Source organism: Trachypithecus francoisi, unplaced genomic scaffold (genome assembly GCF_009764315.1).
Source record: "Trachypithecus francoisi isolate TF-2019V2 unplaced genomic scaffold, Tfra_2.0 Lachesis_group10, whole genome shotgun sequence".
NCBI classification, from domain to species: domain Eukaryota; kingdom Metazoa; phylum Chordata; class Mammalia; order Primates; family Cercopithecidae; genus Trachypithecus; species Trachypithecus francoisi.
This window is the reverse complement of record NW_022681455.1, coordinates 87302067-87321046: the sequence shown is the minus strand read 5'-3', so window position 1 is coordinate 87321046 and position 18980 is coordinate 87302067. Positions and strand designations below refer to the sequence as shown.

Here is an 18980-nt window from a genome sequence, read left to right as displayed (position 1 = left end):
GTTTATTTTGAGCCTATGTGTGTCTTTGCACATGAGTTGGATCTCCTAAATACATCACACTGATGGGTCTTGACTCTTCATCCAATTTGCCAGTCTGTGTCTTTTAATTGGGGGCATTTAGCCCATTTACATTTAAGGTTAACACTGTCATGTGTGAATTTGATCCTGTCATTTTGATGGTAGCTGGTTATTTTGCCCATTAGTTGATGCAGTTTCTTCATAGTGTTGGTAGTCTTTACAATTTGGTATGTTTTGCAGTGGCTGGTACCAGTTTTTCCTTTCCATATTTAGTGCTGCCTTCAGGAGCTCTTGTAAGGCGGGCCTGGTGGTGACAAAGTCTCTCAGCATTTGCTTGTCTGTAAAGGATTTTATTTCTCCTTTGCTTATGAAGCTTAGTTTAGCTGGATATGAAATTCTGGGTTGAACATTATTTAAGAATGTTGAGACTGGGTGCGGTGGCTCACACCTGTAATCCCAGCACTTTGGGAAGCCAAGGCTGGTGGATCACAAGGTCAGGAGTTCAAGACCAGCTGGCCAAGATGGTGAAACCCCATCTCTACTAAAAATACAAAAATTAGCTGGGCGTGCTGGCAGGCCCCTATAATCCCAGCTACTCGTAAGGCTGAGAGAATTGCTTGAACCCATTGAACCCAGGAGACAGAGGTTGCAGTGAGCCAAGATCACACCACCGTGACAGAGCGAGACTCCATCACACACACAAAAAATAATGTTGAATATTGGCCCCCACTGTCTTCTGACTTGTAGGGTTTCTGCAGAGAGATCCACTGTTAGTCTGATGGACTTCCCTTTGTGGGTAACCAGACCTTTCTCTCTGGCTGCCCTTAACATTTTTTCCTTCATTTCAACCTTGGTGAATCTGACGATTATGTGTCTTGGGGTTGCTCTTCTCGAGGAGTATCTTTGTGGTGGTCTCTGTATTTCCTGAATTTGAATGTTGGCCTGCCTCGCCAGTTTGGGGAAGGTTTGCTTGGATAATATCCTGAAATGTGTTTTCCAACTTGGTTCCATTCTCCCTGTCACTTTCAGGTACACCAGTCAAACATAGGTTTGGTCTTTTCATATAGTCCCATATTTCTTGGAGACTTTGTTCCTTTTCTTTCTTTTTTCTCTAATTTTGTCTTCCTGCTTTATTTCATTAAACTGATCTTCAATCTCTGATACCCTTTCTTCCACTTGATCCATTCAGCTGTTGTATACTTACATATGCTTCACGAAGTTCTCATGCTGTGTTTTTCAGCTCCATCAGGTCATTTATGTTCTTCTCTAAACTGGTGGTTCTAGTTAGCAATTCCTCTAACCTTTTTTCAAGGTTCTTAGCTTCCTTGCATTGGGTTAGAACATGCTCCCTTAGCTCGGAGAAGTTTGTTACTACCCACCTTGTGAAGCCTACTTCTGTCAATTTGTCAAACTCATTCTCCATCCAGTTTTGTTCCCTGGCTGGCGAGGGGTGGTGATCCTTTGGAGGAGAAGAGGCGTTGTGGTTTTTGGAATTTTCAACCTTTTTGCACTGTTTTTCCTTATCTTCATGGATTTATCTACCGTTGTTCTTTGATGTTGGTGACCTTCGGATGTGGTTTATGCATGGATGCCCATTTTGTTGATATTGATGCTATTCTTTTCTGTTAGTTTTCCTTCTAATAGTCAGTCTGGCTTTGCTGAGCTGCAGTGGGTTCTGCCCAGTTCAAATTTCCCAGTGGCTTTGTTTACACTATGAGGGGAAAACCACCTACTGAAGCCTCAGTAATGGCGGATGCCCATCCCCCTACCAAGCTCCCAGTTCGACTTCAGATTGCTGTGCTGGCAGTGAGAATTTCAAGCCAATGGATCTTAGTCTGAAGGGCTCCATGGGGGTGGCGGGGAGGGTGGGATCTGCTGAACTAGACAACTTGGCTCCCTCGCTTCAGCCCCCCTTCCAGGGGAGTGAGTGGTTCTGTCTTGCTGGGGTTCCAGGCACCAGTGGGGTATGAAAAAAAACTCCTGCAGCTAGCTCAGTGTCTGCCCAAATGGCCGTCAGTTTTATGCTTGAAACCCAGGTCCCTGGTGGTGTAGGCACCCAAGGGAATCTTCTGGTCTGTGGGTTGTGAAGACCATGGGAAAAGTTTAGTATCTGGGCCGGAATGCACCATCCCTCATGGCTTCCCTTGGCTAAGGGAGGGAGTGCCCCAACCTCTTGCGCTTCCCAGGTGAGGTGACCCTCCACCCTGCTCCTTCTTGCCCTCCGTGGGCTGTACCCATTGTCTCACCAGTCCCAATGAGATGAGCCAGGTACCTCAGTTGGAAATGCAGAAATCACCTGCCTTCTGCCTTGATCTCATGGGAAGCTGCAGACTGTTGCTGTTCCTATTCAGCCATCTTGCCCAGGAATCAACCGATTGGTGTTAATTCTTTACCTGTTTAGTAGAGTTCACCAGTGAAGCCATGTGATCCAGAGCCTTTCTTTGTTGAGAAGTTCTGGGTTCTTTTTTTAATCTCCTTGCTAGTTTTAGGCCTATTCAGATTTTCTTTGGCTTCATTTTGCAGTTTTGTTTGATTGTGTGTTTCTAGGAATTTGTCCATTTCCTCTAGGTTGTCAGTTTGTTAGCATACAGTTGTTCTTAGTATTCACTTAGGATTCTTTCTATGTATGTAAGATCTGTAGTAATGTTTCCAGTTGCATTTCTGATTTTAATAATTTGAGTCTTTTTGTTCTTACTTCTAGCCAAAGGTTTGTCAGTTTTGTTGATCTTTTCAAAGAACCAAGTTTTGGGTTTTTGGTCTTTTTCTGTTTTCTGTTTTATTTATTGTCACTCTAGTCTTTATTATTTTGTTACTTCTGCTAGCTTTGAATTTAGTTAGTCTTCTTTCTCTAGTTCCTTAAGGTATAAAGTTAAGCTGTTGATCTAAGTTGTTTCTTCTTTTTTAACGTAGGCATTTACAGGTGTAAATTTCCCTTTTACTACTCCCCATAAGTTTGGCATGTTTTGGGTTTCATTTGTCTCAAGGTGTCTTATAATTTCCCTTGGATTTCTTTTTCGAAATCACAAGTTTAAAAGTTTTGTAAGAGTGTGTAGTTTAATTTACACAGACTTGTGAATTTTTTCATTTCCCTTCAGTTGTTGATATCTAGTTTCATTCTATTTTGATTTGAAAATAAATGTTATATTATTTTAGTCATTTAAAATATATTAAGACTTGTTTTGTGGCTGAACATACGTAGTCTATTCTAGAGACTGTCTGATGTATACTTGAGAAAAATGTGTATTCTGTTATTGGGTGGAATTTTCTGTATATGTTAGGTCCATTTGGTCTATAGTGGTGTTCAGGTCCTTTATTTTCTTATTGATATTCTGCCTGGTCATTCTATCCTTTATTGAAAGTGGGGTGTTGAAGTCTCCAATTACTATTGTACAAGTGTCTACTTCTCCCATCAGTTCTATCAATGTTTGTTTTGTATATTTTAGGGCTCCTTTGTTTTTAGTCCATATATGTTTATAATTGTTATATCTTCTGGGTGAATTGACCCTTTTATCAATATACCATGTCCTTTTTTATCCAAGACTAGTATTGCCACCCCCCAGCTGTCTTTTAGCAACTATTTGCATGTAATATCTTTGTCCATCCTTTTACTTTCAACTTTTTTGTATCTTTAAAGTGAGTGTCCTACAGGCAGCATATAGTTGGGTCTTGTTATTTTCCATCCATTCTGCAATCTCTTCTTTTGATTGGAGAGTTTATTTATGTTTAATTGCTGATGAGGAAGGACTTCTGTCGCTTTGCTACTTGTTTTCTGTGTGTCTATAGCTTTGTTGTCTCTCATTTCCTCCACTACTGCCTTCTTTTCTTTTTTTTTTTTTTTTTGAGACGGAGTCTCGCTCTGTCGCCCAGGCTGGAGTGCAGTGGCCGGATCTCAGCTCACGGCAAGCTCCGCCTCCCGGGTTCATGCCATTCTCCTGCCTCAGCCTCCCCAGTAGCTGGGACTACAGGCGCCCGCCACCTCGCCCGGCTAGTTTTTTGTATTTTTTAGTAGAGACGGGGTTTCACCGTGTTAGCCAGGATGGTCTCGATCTCCTGACCTCGTGATCCGCCCGTCTCGGCCTCCCAAAGTGCTGGGATTACAGGCTTGAGCCACCGTGCCCGGCTGCCTTCTTTTCTTTAATTGATTTTTTTGTAGTGATAAGTTTTGATTCCCTTCACATTTCCTTTTGTGTATATTTTATAAATACGTTCTTGTGGTTACCGTGGATATTGTGTTTTTATGAACTGCTGAAGTTTTTAAAAATTATCTTCACTATTTGGTAAGCATGTGGAAAGTTTTTCTTCTTAAAGTTTGTAGCTCATATACAGACAACCACCACAACTTAAAAGTGGAGAAATGTTGAGGACAGATTTTAGGATTCTTCTTTGGGTTCCTACGCCAGGCACAGTGGCTCATACATGTAATTCCAGCTTTTGTGGGGCCGAGGCGGGTGGATCGCTTAAGCTCAGGAGTTTGAGACCAGCCTGCCTAGCCAACATGGTGAAACCCCATCTCTACTGAAAATACAAAAATTAGCTGGGCGTGGTGGTATGCACCACTGAGGGGACTGAGATGGGAGGATTGCTTGAGCCCAGGAGGCAGACGTTGCAGTGAGCTAAGATTGCACCACTGCACTCCAGCTTGAGTGACAAAGCAAGACCCCGTCTCAAAAAAATAAATAAACAAAACCTTTCTTTAGGTTCCTGAAAAATCAAGTGAATAAAATACCCCCAGGAAAAACTGTTTCTGCTATATTTCTTTGCTTTTCTATCTCCTTAAACTCCTCAGCCAATTAGCTAAGGATTAAAAAAAAAAAAATCCAAGGGATACATCAGTATTTACTAATTTTTTTAAATTTTGCTTATCATGGGTACAGATCATATTATAGTAGCTTTGGCAAAATCTGCTTTCCAATATAACATCATTTTTTTACTTGAACTCGAATGGCCCTTAACTTTAATCTACATTTGGGCAGGGCTGGTTAGCCTCTCCCAACTGTCTGTTTCCTCAGATTCATCTCCTGTATAAAGAAAAATACCATCTTTTTTTTTTTTTTTTTTTTTTGAGACGGAGTCTCGCTCTGTCGCCCAGGCTGGAGTGCAGTGGCCGGATCTCAGCTCACTGCAAGCTCCGCTTCCCGGGTTTACGCCATTCTCCTGCCTCAGCCTCCCGAGTAGATGGGACCATAGGCGCCCGCCACCTCGCCCGGCTAGTTTTTTTTTGTATTTTTTTAGTAGAGACGGGGTTTCACCGTGTTAGCCAGGATGGTCTCGATCTCCTGACCTCGTGATCCGCCCGTCTCGGCCTCCCAAAGTGCTGGGATTACAGGCTTGAGCCACCGCGCCCGGCCGAAAAATACCATCTTAAGACCCATCTGAACTGCCCAGATATAGTTGAGTTTGTATGTTCACATTTATTTTAAAATTATAAGTGGTGTATCTTATCTGTTGTCATGAAAAGAAACAAATATTTTAGCTTTTATATCCTGACTGATGAATGTGGTGTAATGGTAAGCTGTATGATTTGTGCAAATACAGAGTTTGTAAATACTAAAGTGTAACAGTAAGATATCAGATATTTTTGACAAATTTGAAAATTAATAGTTTTTCTGAATCTTATAATTTCAAGGCATTATATTATTCCATGGATTCTGTATTACAATCAAGACTGTTTATGACCATATACAGGTTTTCTTATAGCTGAACTCTTCTATCCAGAAATTTAAAGGTCTTCATGAGATGCCAAATGGTCAATTGGGTTATGAAGCCAGTTTAGTCAACTAGCCTTCCTACCTGCTTTCCATTCATTTCTTTGGCATTTGTCATGTGAAATGCCATGTGTTTGATGCTAGGAAGATACAAACATGCATGGAACAGGACCTGCCCTATGCCCTAAAGGGTTTTCCAATCAGGTAAGGTGACATAGGCAAATAGTGACAGTGCAGGATTGACCGTAATGAAGACCCTTTGAGACATAAAGTGTTCTCCTGTTAAATATCCAAGTTCCTTCGAACAGACAGCATCAGTTATGGAGGAGGTGGTGTTTGAGTGCAGGTCCTTTGAGTGTGTCCTTGAGAGTAGGTATATTTTGAAGGTAGAAATGTTCATTGAGGCTGTTGTTTTAGACAGAAGCAATAAAATGGGAAAAGCATTGAAGCAGAGCTAAGGTGGGCCACAAGAAGTGTGTAGTAGAGGGAGTGGCAGAGAAAGGAGGCAGGAAAAGTAGATTAAAACTGGAATATGGGCCGGGCGCGGTGGCTCACGCCTGTAATCCCAGCACTTTGGGAGGCTGAGGCGGGCGGATCACGAGGTCAGGAGTTCGAGACCATCCTGGCTAACACAGTGAAACCCTGTCTCTACTAAAAACACAAAAAGTTAGCCGGGCATGGTGGCGTGGCGCCTGTAGTCCCAGCTACTCAGGAGGCTGAGGCAGGAGAATGGCGTGAACCCAGGAGGCGGAGCTTGCAGTGAGCCGAGATTGCACCACTGCACTCCAGCCTGGGCGACAGAGCGAGACTCCGTCTCAAAAAAAAAAAAAAGAAACTGGAATATGAAGCCCTTTGAAAAAAATCAAAGGGAAAATGTAGACTCATCTTACAGGCATCAGGGAGTTGGCACTATATAGTAACATCTTTAGTGCTGTGCTTTAGCTGGGGCATGGAGATGAGTTAAGAGTTTACTTCCATAGTCACAGCGGGAAGCCCTGGAGGTCTGAACCTAAGCAGGGGCAGTGAGGACAAAGAAGAGTGGGGAAACGGAATCCACAGGATTCAATGACCCATTCAATGAAGGCTAAAAGAATGAGTCAGACACCTACAATTTTGAGTCTGACTGACTTGGAAAATGAAAACTGAACAGACAAGATGGGGAAAGTGTCATGTTTTGGACATGGTGAGCTCCTTGGGCAGCTGGAAATGTCAGGAGCTCATGGTGGCATTTGCTGAGAGTGAACTTTGCTGCTGCCACTTCCTTCACCAGGGAGAGAACCTGAGCATGTTCCTAAACCTTTTTAAATTTGAGAACTTTTCAGACTTAAAAAACTATGCAGAGGCTGTTTCACTATGTCAAATAAACTACATATCAGTGCTTTATACAAAGATGTAGCTAACAAGAAAGCCTTTTAGCCTTCTTATTTTTCCCTCGGTTTCTGTGTGCCCAGCCTCTGCACCTGTGCTGTCCGGTCCAGTGTCCGCCAGCCACCTGCAGCCTCTGAGCACTTGTAACGTGGCCCATCTAAACTGATGTGTGCTATCATTATAAAAACGACTCCCAGATGTCAGAGGCTTAGTATGAAATAAAGAATGTAAAGTATTTCACTAACAGTATTTTATGCTATATGTTAAAATGAGAATATTTAGGAAATTGTTTCAGAGCTTCCAACAGCACCCCCATGTTAGGTGCCTTGCTGGAAGAACTCTAGGACCCAGCATTTATTTGTACTACACTCCCAGCTGGGATGGATGACAAAAGGGAGCCACCAGGGAGAAGCTGCCAGGGTTTGGACCTATCCTTGCACAGGTCCACGTACCGCGTCCTTTCCATGAGGGGCATTCTGAGTATGCCTGTTTCTCCAACAATGGCAAATGTGCATGGGCTGGACATAGTGGCTCACACCTGTAATCCCAGCTCTTTGGGAGGCCAAGGTGGAAGGATTGCTTGAGACCAGCCTGGGCGATATGATGGACAACATCTCTACAAAAAAAAAAAAAAAAACCAAAAACAGTTTTAAATGAGTTGAGCATGGTGGTGCACGCCTGTGGTTCCAGCTACTCTGGAGGTTGAGACAGGAGGATCACTTGAGCCCCAGAGGTTGAGGCTGCAGTGAGCTATGAATCATGCCACTGCATTCCAGCCTGGGCAACAGAGCGAGACTCTGTCTCCAAAAAAAAATAAAAATGCAGTAGCACACATGGAGTGTTTCTGCCCAGAGAAGCCCATTAGAGACTCAGCACCCAAGGTTCTTATCAGGGTCTGGTCACATAGGCACCCTCTGCTTTGCATGTATCAAAATTTCAAACTCTTAGCAGGAAAGCAAGTATTTGGCATAAATGACATGTTTTATACAAAGTCTAGGTACAATGAAGTACCCTTATCTGTTAGGGAATGGATGGCACCCAAGGGCCAGTCTTGCAAGCAGCACCTTTCAAAGGTAGCACCCTCAGGCCTGCTATAATGTTAACTATTTCTGCGCAGATATGTTGGGTTAAAGTCAAATTAATTCCACCAATTTCTTTTCTACTTTTTAATGTGGCTACTTGCTCACATTTTTTACTCACATATTTATTTTGGACAGCACTGGTCTGTGTCCATGATGAGAAATTCTTCTTTAATGTGTTTTAGTTAAGGTATTTTCTCTGTATACACTAATTTTTTTGTTGTTGTTAATACAAATCTTGATAATTAAACAGGTGAAAAGCCTCCCTCAAGTGATATCTTTATATTAACTAATCACCAAATGTAAGACTTAAGTTTAAATTGTAAGGCTGCAATAGATTTAACTTTGTATCCCAAATTTACCTTTATTACCCAAGAACAAGAAGAAAGCCGCCCCTGCAGAAAAAGTGTGTGTGATTAAAATAAGGGATTTAACAGAGTTTTTTAAAAACAAGAGCCAGCTGGAAAAACCTCCATTTGGAAAGCAAATTTCAGAGCTCCAATTAAATTTTTTCATGCTTATCACTAATTCAAATTATTGAACTGTTTCTTTTGTTCTCCTCTAAGCTGTGATTTGTAATTGTTACGATTTCACCCATGGAAACAATTAGTATTTCAGAAGAGATTTATATAAATGGGCTAATTCTGCATGAGAGATTCAGTTCATGCCTACCCATTGTAGATTACAGATATAACTGAAATAGAATAATTTTGCTAAAATGGATGATACAGAATAGCAATCAGGATATATTTGGCTTCTTCCCAGGCACTGAATACTAATATATACCTCACTCTTTAAGAAAGATACAATTTTAGGAAAATAATTTCTAGGACTAGAACTGTGAAAGCAGCAGCAGATATTTTTATTAGAATAAACCCGTAATATGATTTTTGGTGACATACTGCCCGTGGACCCCCTGCAGCCTTTGCTAAAGGACAGCCATCCTTCAGCATCATTGCCACATCTCTTTGAAATTGGGGGAGACACAAAATCCCAGCCCTCCCCTTCCTTTCCACACCGTGACCCAGCAGTGAGGAACGGCAGAAGGTAGAGAGTCCTCAGGCTATAAGTGGAGTTAATAACTGGCACTAGTTTTGCTTTTATTTATATAAAGACTTGTAGTTCAATCATTTTATTATTTGAATTGAAGCATACCATTAAAATCCCATATCAATAACTGATGCTTGATTGTCATTTCCACCAGCCATGCTCACCCAGTGAAAAGCCATAAAGGTTAATGTAGGTATAATTATTAATATAACTCACATTTCTATGAAACAAAATCTGACAATATCAGTGCTGTTTTCTAATCGCTGTAAATAATATGGAGAGCAGTTGTAAAGAATTTATAATAAAAACTGAAGACATTTTCCTCTCAGTGCTCAATCAGTGATGAACACGGAGTGGTAAACCTGTCTTTAAGGTCACCTTTGAAGTTATAAAGAGCCATCAAAGAGGGGGTCACATAATGTTCTGTAGATAAACCTTGAAAACCAATGGTAGTTTTATTCATGAAATCCGAATGCCAAGGACCCACAGTGCTGTTTATTACCTCATTCAGCCTGTGTTGAAAATGGCTCATCTTTCCTACATCCCCTTTTTGTGAACTAGATAAAATAGGTAGTAGAATAGAACATAATATACAATTATATTGTATGTAATAGAATTACAGTGTGGTATATAAATTAAAAAAAGAAACTCCAGTTTGTAGAAATTAGGAAATCAAAAATGGTGCATGTTTCTCTTGGCCATTTTTTAATATTTTTTAGTGCCCCCATCAGTATAATACAGTTTTATGATATCCATGACAAACCCAAGTAGATGCAATAGCTAATTTTGTAGCGTGAATAAAACACCACCATACACTCCCCAGCCCTCAATATGATGGCATGTTTGTGTAACTGACACCTGTTGTCTTTCCGATGAGCTGGAACCATCAATGTTATCTAAGAATCATGAAGTAATTATTTCATTGGTTTTAGTGATACCATTTTGACAGGTTAGCCATTTCTGGATAAATTACTTATTAGATATATACATCATTTGAACTTAAATCTAAAACAGAAGTATTATGATTGAGACCACTACTTCCATAATCTCATCAAATTTTAGAACCAGAAGTCTGAGATACACTGTATTCCATCCCCTTCATTTTAAAAGAGGAAGCCGAGGCCCAAGGAGGTTAAATACCTTAAAATGTGGATTAACTGATGATAGAAACCATTTTTATTGATTACTAGCCCGTTGTTTTTTTCTGCTTTCTGCTCCATGGTGCTGTTTCCCAAGTTCCTTCACAGTTCATAGCTATTGTGGACTCCTTCAGTCATGTCAGCCACCAAGGGGTTCTCATACTTTTGAACTGCAGCAGACGAGTACTCTGCAGGTAAACAAGCTTAACAGTTTAGTGTGAAGACTGTTGAACTGTATATAGAAAAAGAAGTCTGAACTCAACTGCAGATTGGCTTACAGTGAGGATGGGGAGGGGATAAACGAACCCTAGTTCATAATGACTATAAATTTTTAACCTGTTGTACTGGAACGTGGGTGAATAATACCATTTAGGGCATTCTGCTTAAAGAGAGATTATAGTCATACTCTTAATACCAAAGCAATTTGGATATTCACTATGGACCTGTATTTGTCAGATTATGTTTTGGAGTTATCTAGTACCTAATAAATGCCTGTTTTTCCAGCCCATGTTCACAGCCCATTTTGAAATAGACAAAGTGGGTAAGACAGATGAATGAAAAACTGTCAGTTTTATTATTAATAATGTACTGCAGTTGGAGAATGTGGTCAGATATTCCAAACTTCCTATGACTGCACTCTAAAGAAAGAGTCTTCTCTTTGGAGGGAAAAAAAAAATAATGCTTATGGCTGTTTTTAAAATTACATTTATTATATATTTATTAAAAGAAAGGTAATATTTAGAAAAAAATCTCATTAGTCAAGTAAAATTTTAGATACTAACTGTATCATGAAAAACCTTCTGAAAACTAAAAAATATTTGAGATATGTCAGTATAACATAGAGCAATTTTCGATTCTCCCTCCTTGGTGCAGCAAATATTTTCTGAAAATCACAAGTACAGAATCTTTTAGGCAGGAAATACATTTTGTCCAATTCTAATTTTAGAAGTCAAAATTATTAAGGTTTTTGAACCAGGCACAGTGGCTTATGCCTGTAATCCCAACACTTTGGGAGGCTGAGGCAGGCAGATCACATAAGGTCAGGAGTTCGAGACCAGCCTGGCCAACATGGTTAAACCCCATCTCCACTAAAAATACACAGATTAGCCGGGAGTGGTGACATGTGCCTGTAGTCCCAGCTACTCAGGGAGGCTGAGGCAGGAGAATTGCTTGAACCTGGGAGGCTGCAGTGAGCTGCAATCACACCACTGCACTTCAGCCTGGGCAACAGAGCGAGACTCCATCTCAAAAAGAAAAAAAAATGGCTAAAGTTTTTGGGCTTCTGTCGTACTGAATAGGAAAATAATAAGCTGCCTCACTTCTTGACTTTCATATGTTTTGTTTGTTTCTTTACACTGAAATACTTAATACTACTCTATTGGACTTCTGCCTCTAAGCTAGGAGTTTATTTCCTAATAGAAGTAAGCACACTGACTAATAATAATCCATTCTAACAAAGGTTTACATACACAAGGGGAGGTGCCAAGTAGAGGAGTATGTGGAGTGTGACAGGAACACACAGGAGTGACTGGCTACCCCAGAGAAGCAAGGGGATTTTCACAGACGGTAACATTTGAGATGATATAGAAAGATGAGTAGGTGGCCGCCACAAAGAAAGAAGGAGCCATTCCAGGCTGAAGGAACAACTTACACAAGTAGGAAATTATATGATATATATTCCATATACCTTTAGTGTCCTTAAAACAATTTTTTTGAATCCATAAGATTGGATTTTTTTATTATGGGTAAAATATACATAACAAATTGTATTATTTTAGCCATTTTAAGTGTATGGTTCAGTAGCATTAAGTACATTCACATTATTGTGCAACCGTTACCACTTTCCATATTCAGAAAGTTTTTGTCTTCCCAAACTGAAACTGTACCCATTAAACATCACCTCCCCATTCCTGCCTCTTTCTGGACCCTGGTAACCTCTATTCTACTTTCTGTCTCTATGAATTTGCCTCTTCTAGGCTCATTAACTCATACAATAGTTAATATGTAATTATAGGGCCAGGCGCGGTGGCTCACGCCTGTAATCCCAGCACTTTGGGAGGCTGAGGCGGGCGGATCACGAGGTCGGGAGTTCAAGACCAGCCTGGCCAACACAGTGAAAACCCGTCTCTACTAAAAATACAAAAATTAGCCGGGCATGCCGCGTGCCTATAGTCCCAGCTACTCGGGAGGCTGACATAGGAGCATCACTTGAACCTGGGAGGTGGAGGTTGCAGTGAGCCACGATCACACCACTGCACTCCAGCCTGGCGACGAGCGAGACTCCATCTCAAAAAAAAAAAAAAAAAGTAATTAGAAATAATTATGCTAAGTGAAATATGTGGCTTTGTCCGTGGTGTATGTATCATAATTTAATTTATTTTTATGACCGAATCACATTCCATTGTCTTGTAGATGCCACATTGTTTATCCATCCACCCATCAATGGGCATTTTGTTTGTTCCCACCTTCTGGCTGTTGTGCATAATGCTGCTGTGAACATTGGTATGCAAGTAACTGAGTTCCTGGTTTCAGTTCTTTGGAGTAGGTAGCTAAAAGTAAAATTGCTGGATCATAAGGTAATTCTATGTTTAACTTTTTGAGGAGCCTCCAGATAATTTTCCACAACGACTGCACCATTTTACATTCTCACCCTCAGTACAGAAGGGTTCCAGTGTCTCCACATCCTTGCCAACATTGTCTTTCAAATTTTTGAAAAAAAATTTAGCAGACTGTATACTGGTTCCATAAGAACCATTGAAAATACATTCATTATCATTACATTAAAAGTGACCTTTTGGGGCCTAGCCTAAGAAAAAGTTTGAATGAGCCAGCATCAGAGAATATTGACGTTTGTCTTATTGTTTGAATAGTACAGAGTTTATTCAAAGAAAGACCCTTGCGGTAAGAAAGTACTCATAAAGTCAGATTTGTTATGTATGAAATAAATCAAAATCGGGTGGTATGCCTGCTCTTCGCAACACTGTTTTCTCTTCCTGCAGCTCCCTGCACAAGCAGCACTTTCTTTTGCCATAGCAACATGTGCATCAATAATTCTTTAGTCTGTAATGGTGTCCAAAATTGTGCATACCCTTGGGATGAAAATCATTGTAAAGGTGAGTTTGATGTAAAGGCCAACCTTTTTGAGAAAAGAGTGGCTATTACCCTTCATTAAGAACTTAAAATGTTATTTTCTACAACAGTGCTTAGCATAGCTGCTTTGACAGAAATGGAAACATTTAAATGGATCATACACCTGGGATGTGGTGAAAACAAAGAAAAATACTCTAAACGAAAGCATTTTTTGTCTATAAACTGTTAAGTTCTAAAGTGTATTGTGGCCGGGTGCAGTGGCTTATGCCTGTAATCCCAGCACTTTGGGAGGCTGAGGTAGGCGGATCACCTGAGGTCAGTAGTTTGAGACCAACCTGGCTAACACAATGAAACCCCGTTTCTACTAAAAATACAAAAAATTAGCTAGGCGTGGTGGCGCATGCCTGTAATCCCAGCTGCTCGGGAGGCTGAGGCAGGAGAATCGCTTGAAGCCGGCAGGCGGAGGTTGCAGTAAGCTGAGATCGCACCATTGCACTCCAGCTTGGGCAACAAAAGCGAAAACTCCGTCTCAAAAAAAAAAAAAAGATATAGTGGTATGCCTTGCCCTATTTTTGTTACTGTTGTTGAGGTTTGTCATTTGTATTGTAAACATACCCTATTTAGTTGTCAAAATAATTTAGCGGTTAGCCTGAAGTATGTGGAAACACTATTTAATAAAAATCAACTTGCAGATTCCGTCTTACAACATAAAAACAGAAACATTCTATGAACTGCTTTTTTTATTTCATAACATTTCCTATACTCTATTGTGTACTCACTGAAAGATAAATGCAGCTTGTGGTAATGGTTGAATGTCTGCAAGCTGGTTGTCAGGTCACTGTGTCAGAACTAAAGATGATCCACCTCTTATCCTCTAAGACAGCAGTCCCCAACCTTTTTGGCACCAAGGACTGGTGTCGTGGAAGACAGTTTTTTCACGGGACAGGGGTGGGCTAGGGGTGTTGGTTTCAGGATGATTTAAGCGCATTACATTTATTGGGCACTTTATTATTATTACATTGTAATATATAATGAAATAACCATACAACTCACCATAATGTAGAATCAGTGAGAGCCCTGAGCTTGTTTTCCTTCAACTAGACAGTCTCATCTGGGGGTGATGGGAGACAGTGACAGATCATCAGGCATTAGATTCTCCTAAGGAATGCACAGCCTATATCCCTCACACGCACGGTTCACAATAGGGCTTCTGCTCCTGTGAGAATCTAATGCCACTGCTGATCTGACAAGAGGCAGCGCTCCGGGTCATGTGAGTGATGGGGAGCAGCAGCAAATACAGATGCAGCTTCACTCACTCCCTCGCAGCTCACCTCCTGCAGTGAGACCGAGTTCCTGTCTGTGGCCCAGGGGTTGAGGACCCCTGCTATAAGAGTTCAATAAATATCTTACTATGAAAAGGTGATGCAATCTGATATTGCTGTTATAAATACTTGACATGAAGTGTTTTCAGTTAATCATTCAAAAACAGTAGGTCATGATAATATACTGGATGGGTTAGTCTGACCATGTTAGTTTGCTCTCCGTGTGGTCATCAGTAGATGTGGGTATACCTGAACATGGCAGTTGGTCAAACCTGCCATAAAGCAGAAAGCTAAAATTGATAGAATAAAAGTATTTATTTGGCATAGTCTGTATTTATGTATTTGATTTGATTTGCAGAATGTATGCATCTGTATGACTTCTGAATAAACGGCCCAAGAACTTTATCTTTTCTGTAATCTATCCATCTATACTGTGATTGGTAACTTTAGACAGAAATTTTAATAGGGTTGTTTTATTTGCTTAAAAACCTAATTGTAAACTGCATTGTCTGTAGTATATTTGGCCCAAGTATTCTGCTTTACCTAAAAATACCTTACTAATTTGTACCAGGATTCATATTAATGGATTTTGAACACTTAACATTTCTCATTTTCTTTCTACAGAAAAGAAAAAAGCAGGAGTATTTGAACAAATCACTAAGACTCATGGGACAATTATTGGCATTACTTCAGGGATTGTCTTGGTCCTTCTCATTATTTCTATTTTGGTACAAGTGAAACAGCCTCGAAAAAAGGTCATGGCTTGCAAAACTGCTTTTAATAAAACCGGGTTCCAAGAAGTCTTTGATCCTCCTCATTATGAACTGTTTTCACTAAGGGACAAAGAGATTTCTGCAGACCTGGCAGACTTGTCGGAAGAACTGGACAACTACCAGAAGATGCGGCGCTCCTCCACCGCCTCCCGCTGCATCCATGACCACCACTGTGGGTCACAGGCCTCCAGCGTCAAACAAAGCAGGACCAACCTCAGTTCCATGGAACTTCCTTTCCGAAATGACTTTGCACAACCACAGCCGATGAAAACATTTAACAGCACCTTCAAGAAAAGTAGTTACACTTTCAAACAGGGACATGAGTGCCCTGAGCAGGCCCTGGAAGACCGAGTAATGGAGGAGATTCCCTGTGAAATTTATGTCAGGGGGCGAGAAGATTCTGCACAAGCATCCATATCCATTGACTTCTAATCTTCTGCTAAAGGTGACGTGAATTCTTAAGTGTGTATGTACGCAGCCTCCAGGGCACCATACTGTTTCCAGCAGCCAACCCTTTTCTCCCATCACAACTATGAAGACCTTGATTTACCGTTAACCTATTGTATGGTGATGCTTTTATTCTCTCAGGCAGTCTGTATATGTTAAACCAATCAAGGAACTTACTCTATTCAGTGGAAACAATAATCATCTCTATTGCTTGGTGTCATTTATAGGAAGCACCGCCAGTTAAAGAGCATTGGAAGAGGTGGTTAGAAGGAGCCAGACTCAGGCTGCCTATTCGTTTTAGCAACGGGAAGACTGCTCTTGACTGATACAGCTCTGTCAATATTTTGATGCCACAATAAACTTTAAGATTTGTCTTTACATTTTATTTTTCCTTTCTCTAAATTTAATTTGTTTTATAAGCCTATAGTTTTACCATTTCAGTTTCTTACATAAATACAAGTGGTTAATGTACCACATACTGCAATATAGGCATTTGTTCTTGAATGTGTCAAAATACAGCTAGTTACTGTGCCAATTAAGACCCAGTTGTATTTCATCCATCTGTTTCTTCTTGGCTAATCTCTGTACTTCTGTCTTTTAATTACTGGGCCTTTATTCCTTATTTTCTGTGAGAAATAATAGATGATATTTATCACCTTTCAATTACATTTTTTCTCAATTATACTGGAAAATTTCATAATCCTGGGATATAGGTACCATTGCCCACTATGACTAACAATTTGAAAAAGATAAAAATTTCTAGCAAGCCTTTGAAGTTTCCCAAGTATAGTCACATTCAGTGACAGCCCATTCATTCCAGTAAACAAAGTCATTTCATTCATTTTGGGGAGGCCTATAATTACATATATTTGCAATGTTTCTCTTTGCTAGATTGTTACATAGCTCCTGTTCTACTGATACTGCTTACCGCATATGGTAACCAAGGTTAGATGCGAGTTAAAATTCCTTAGAAACTGGATGAGCCTTGAGATTGCTTCTTACCTGGGACAGGACATTTTTCTAGCTCTTATCAAGAATAACAACTTCCACTTTTTTTTAAACTGCACTTTTGACTTTTTTTATGGTATATAAACAATAATTTATAAACATAATATAAATGCTCATTGTGTTTTTTTAGACTTTTGATATTATTTGATACTGTACAAACTTTATTAAATCAAGATGAAAGACCTACAGGACAGATTCCTTTCAGTGTTCACATTAGCAGCTTTGTATGCAAATATGCTGTGTTGGACCTGGACGCTGTAACTTATTCTAAAGACCTTGGTAATGTGGACATAAGCTCTTTCTTTCCTTTTGTTACTGTATTTAGTTTGTGATAAATTTTTCACTGTGTGATATTTATTGCTCTAAATCACTAGACAAATCCTATATTAAAATATACATTGTACCTGACCCTTTTAATCATGTTAGTTATGCTACTGAGGTTGTGGATCTTAAGGTATGTATGGAAAGGAACTCATTTATCAAATTGTAAGTAATACAGACATGCCATTTAAAAGAGGTAAATTCTTGTTTTCTATATTTTGGTAGTAAATTCTCAATGAAATGAGTTGAAGTTTCATTGGATTTCATTAACTTTTAAATATTACATATATGTGTTTTCTCAGATTAGTGAAAATTGTGACCTTAAATATGATACACATATACACTGCCTCAGAATGCTTTCTTATATCAAAGTTTATGTGTTTTTAAAAAGTAGATAATATTTAGGAGATGGAAAAACCTATACGTAATGTATTCATGATTTAAACTTTTTTTTTAAGTCACCATAGTTCCTTGTTTTAAAAATACAACTTGGAAACATGAAAAGACTTGATGCATATAATATTCAATGAACTAATACCAGAGACAGCTAAGTTTTTTCAATAGTTATGCTGAATAAGCATTTTAGTAGGTAACTTATGCCAGCAAGCATTTGAACAGCATAATAAATACTTAATATAACAACAACTATGATCTCATTCATGATGATAAAAGGGAAGTTAGCCTATTTTCTACGTAAAATTATATTCATTTTTTAAAATAGCTGTTAAACCTATATTTAATCTTTATAGTAACAAATAATACAGTATGCTAAACTGTATTATCTGTAGTCACTTGTAACTTTTTATATTTGAAATTTGATTTCTATTTTATAAGGTCTTGAAGATGCCTGCAAAATACAGAGCCTTTAAAGAAGACATGTAACAGTAAAACAGAACAGAAGTACACAGTTTTATATGAGTCAACATAGCAAGTAAAGTTGAGATAATAAGTTTTGTTCTGAATTCTCTGGCTGCTAAAACAAACAGTTTTTGCTTTTCACAGTAGAAAACAAACTTATGTGCAGAGGGTAATTTCCTCTTGAACTACAGCATGAGGGTCTGTATATAGGAACATTTCTTCAGAATGTAAAAAAGATGCAAAATGCAGAGAGAGATTATAATGGTGCATCTTAACACCCAGTGAAGGCACAACTTAATGTCACCTGGGAACACTGGTTTGGGGTCAGTCTATTTTCGGGAATAGAGCTAAAGAACCAGATGATCAATAGCTAAGCCAGCCTTAGCCTGTCACGTGTCATACGCCTTCATTGAATCATAGATGGGCATTAGATCTCATTTATTTCTTAAACTTGTCTATGCTTTTGGAAGAGGTGAGAATGGAACTAATACATCTTAGGCATTATTGCCAGAATAATGCTAATTGTTGTATATATAGCCTTTAATCTTTTAGATCAGTGAGAAAACTTTACAAATTGCTTACTAAAATGAAAGCCATAAAATTTAACAAGAAGACATGAAATGTAGCCATCTCGTGGAAGTCATTACACAGTATTAACTGTCCGCAGGGCACCCCACACAGTACCCCAGTGTTAAACACATCTAACACAAGATGCAAATCTGGAGGGCGTAAATATCTTCAATTCAGAAACAGTATTAAGTATATCTGTAGAATATTGTCACCGTCACCTTTCATCCACAAT

At 39.5% G+C, this 18980-nt stretch overlaps 1 protein-coding gene across 7 annotated transcripts in view; it reads left to right on the top strand.

The window, feature by feature from the left end:
* NETO2 (neuropilin and tolloid like 2) overlaps nucleotides 1-17562 on the top strand; it is a 68423-nt gene extending 50861 nt beyond the window's left edge. For 3 of the 7 annotated variants that reach the window (XM_033218315.1, XM_033218314.1, XM_033218318.1), the window contains exons 8-10: nucleotides 12772-12861; nucleotides 13359-13472; nucleotides 15396-17562. In XM_033218315.1, the coding sequence (XP_033074206.1) occupies nucleotides 12772-12861; nucleotides 13359-13472; nucleotides 15396-15976 (785 nt within the window). In that variant the 3' untranslated portion in view covers nucleotides 15977-17562. The remainder of the gene's footprint in view (nucleotides 1-12771; nucleotides 12862-13358; nucleotides 13473-15395) is intronic. The other 4 variants (XM_033218316.1, XM_033218317.1, XM_033218320.1 and 1 more) reach the window with 2 other exon arrangements.
* The last annotated feature ends 1418 nt before the right edge of the window (nucleotides 17563-18980 follow it).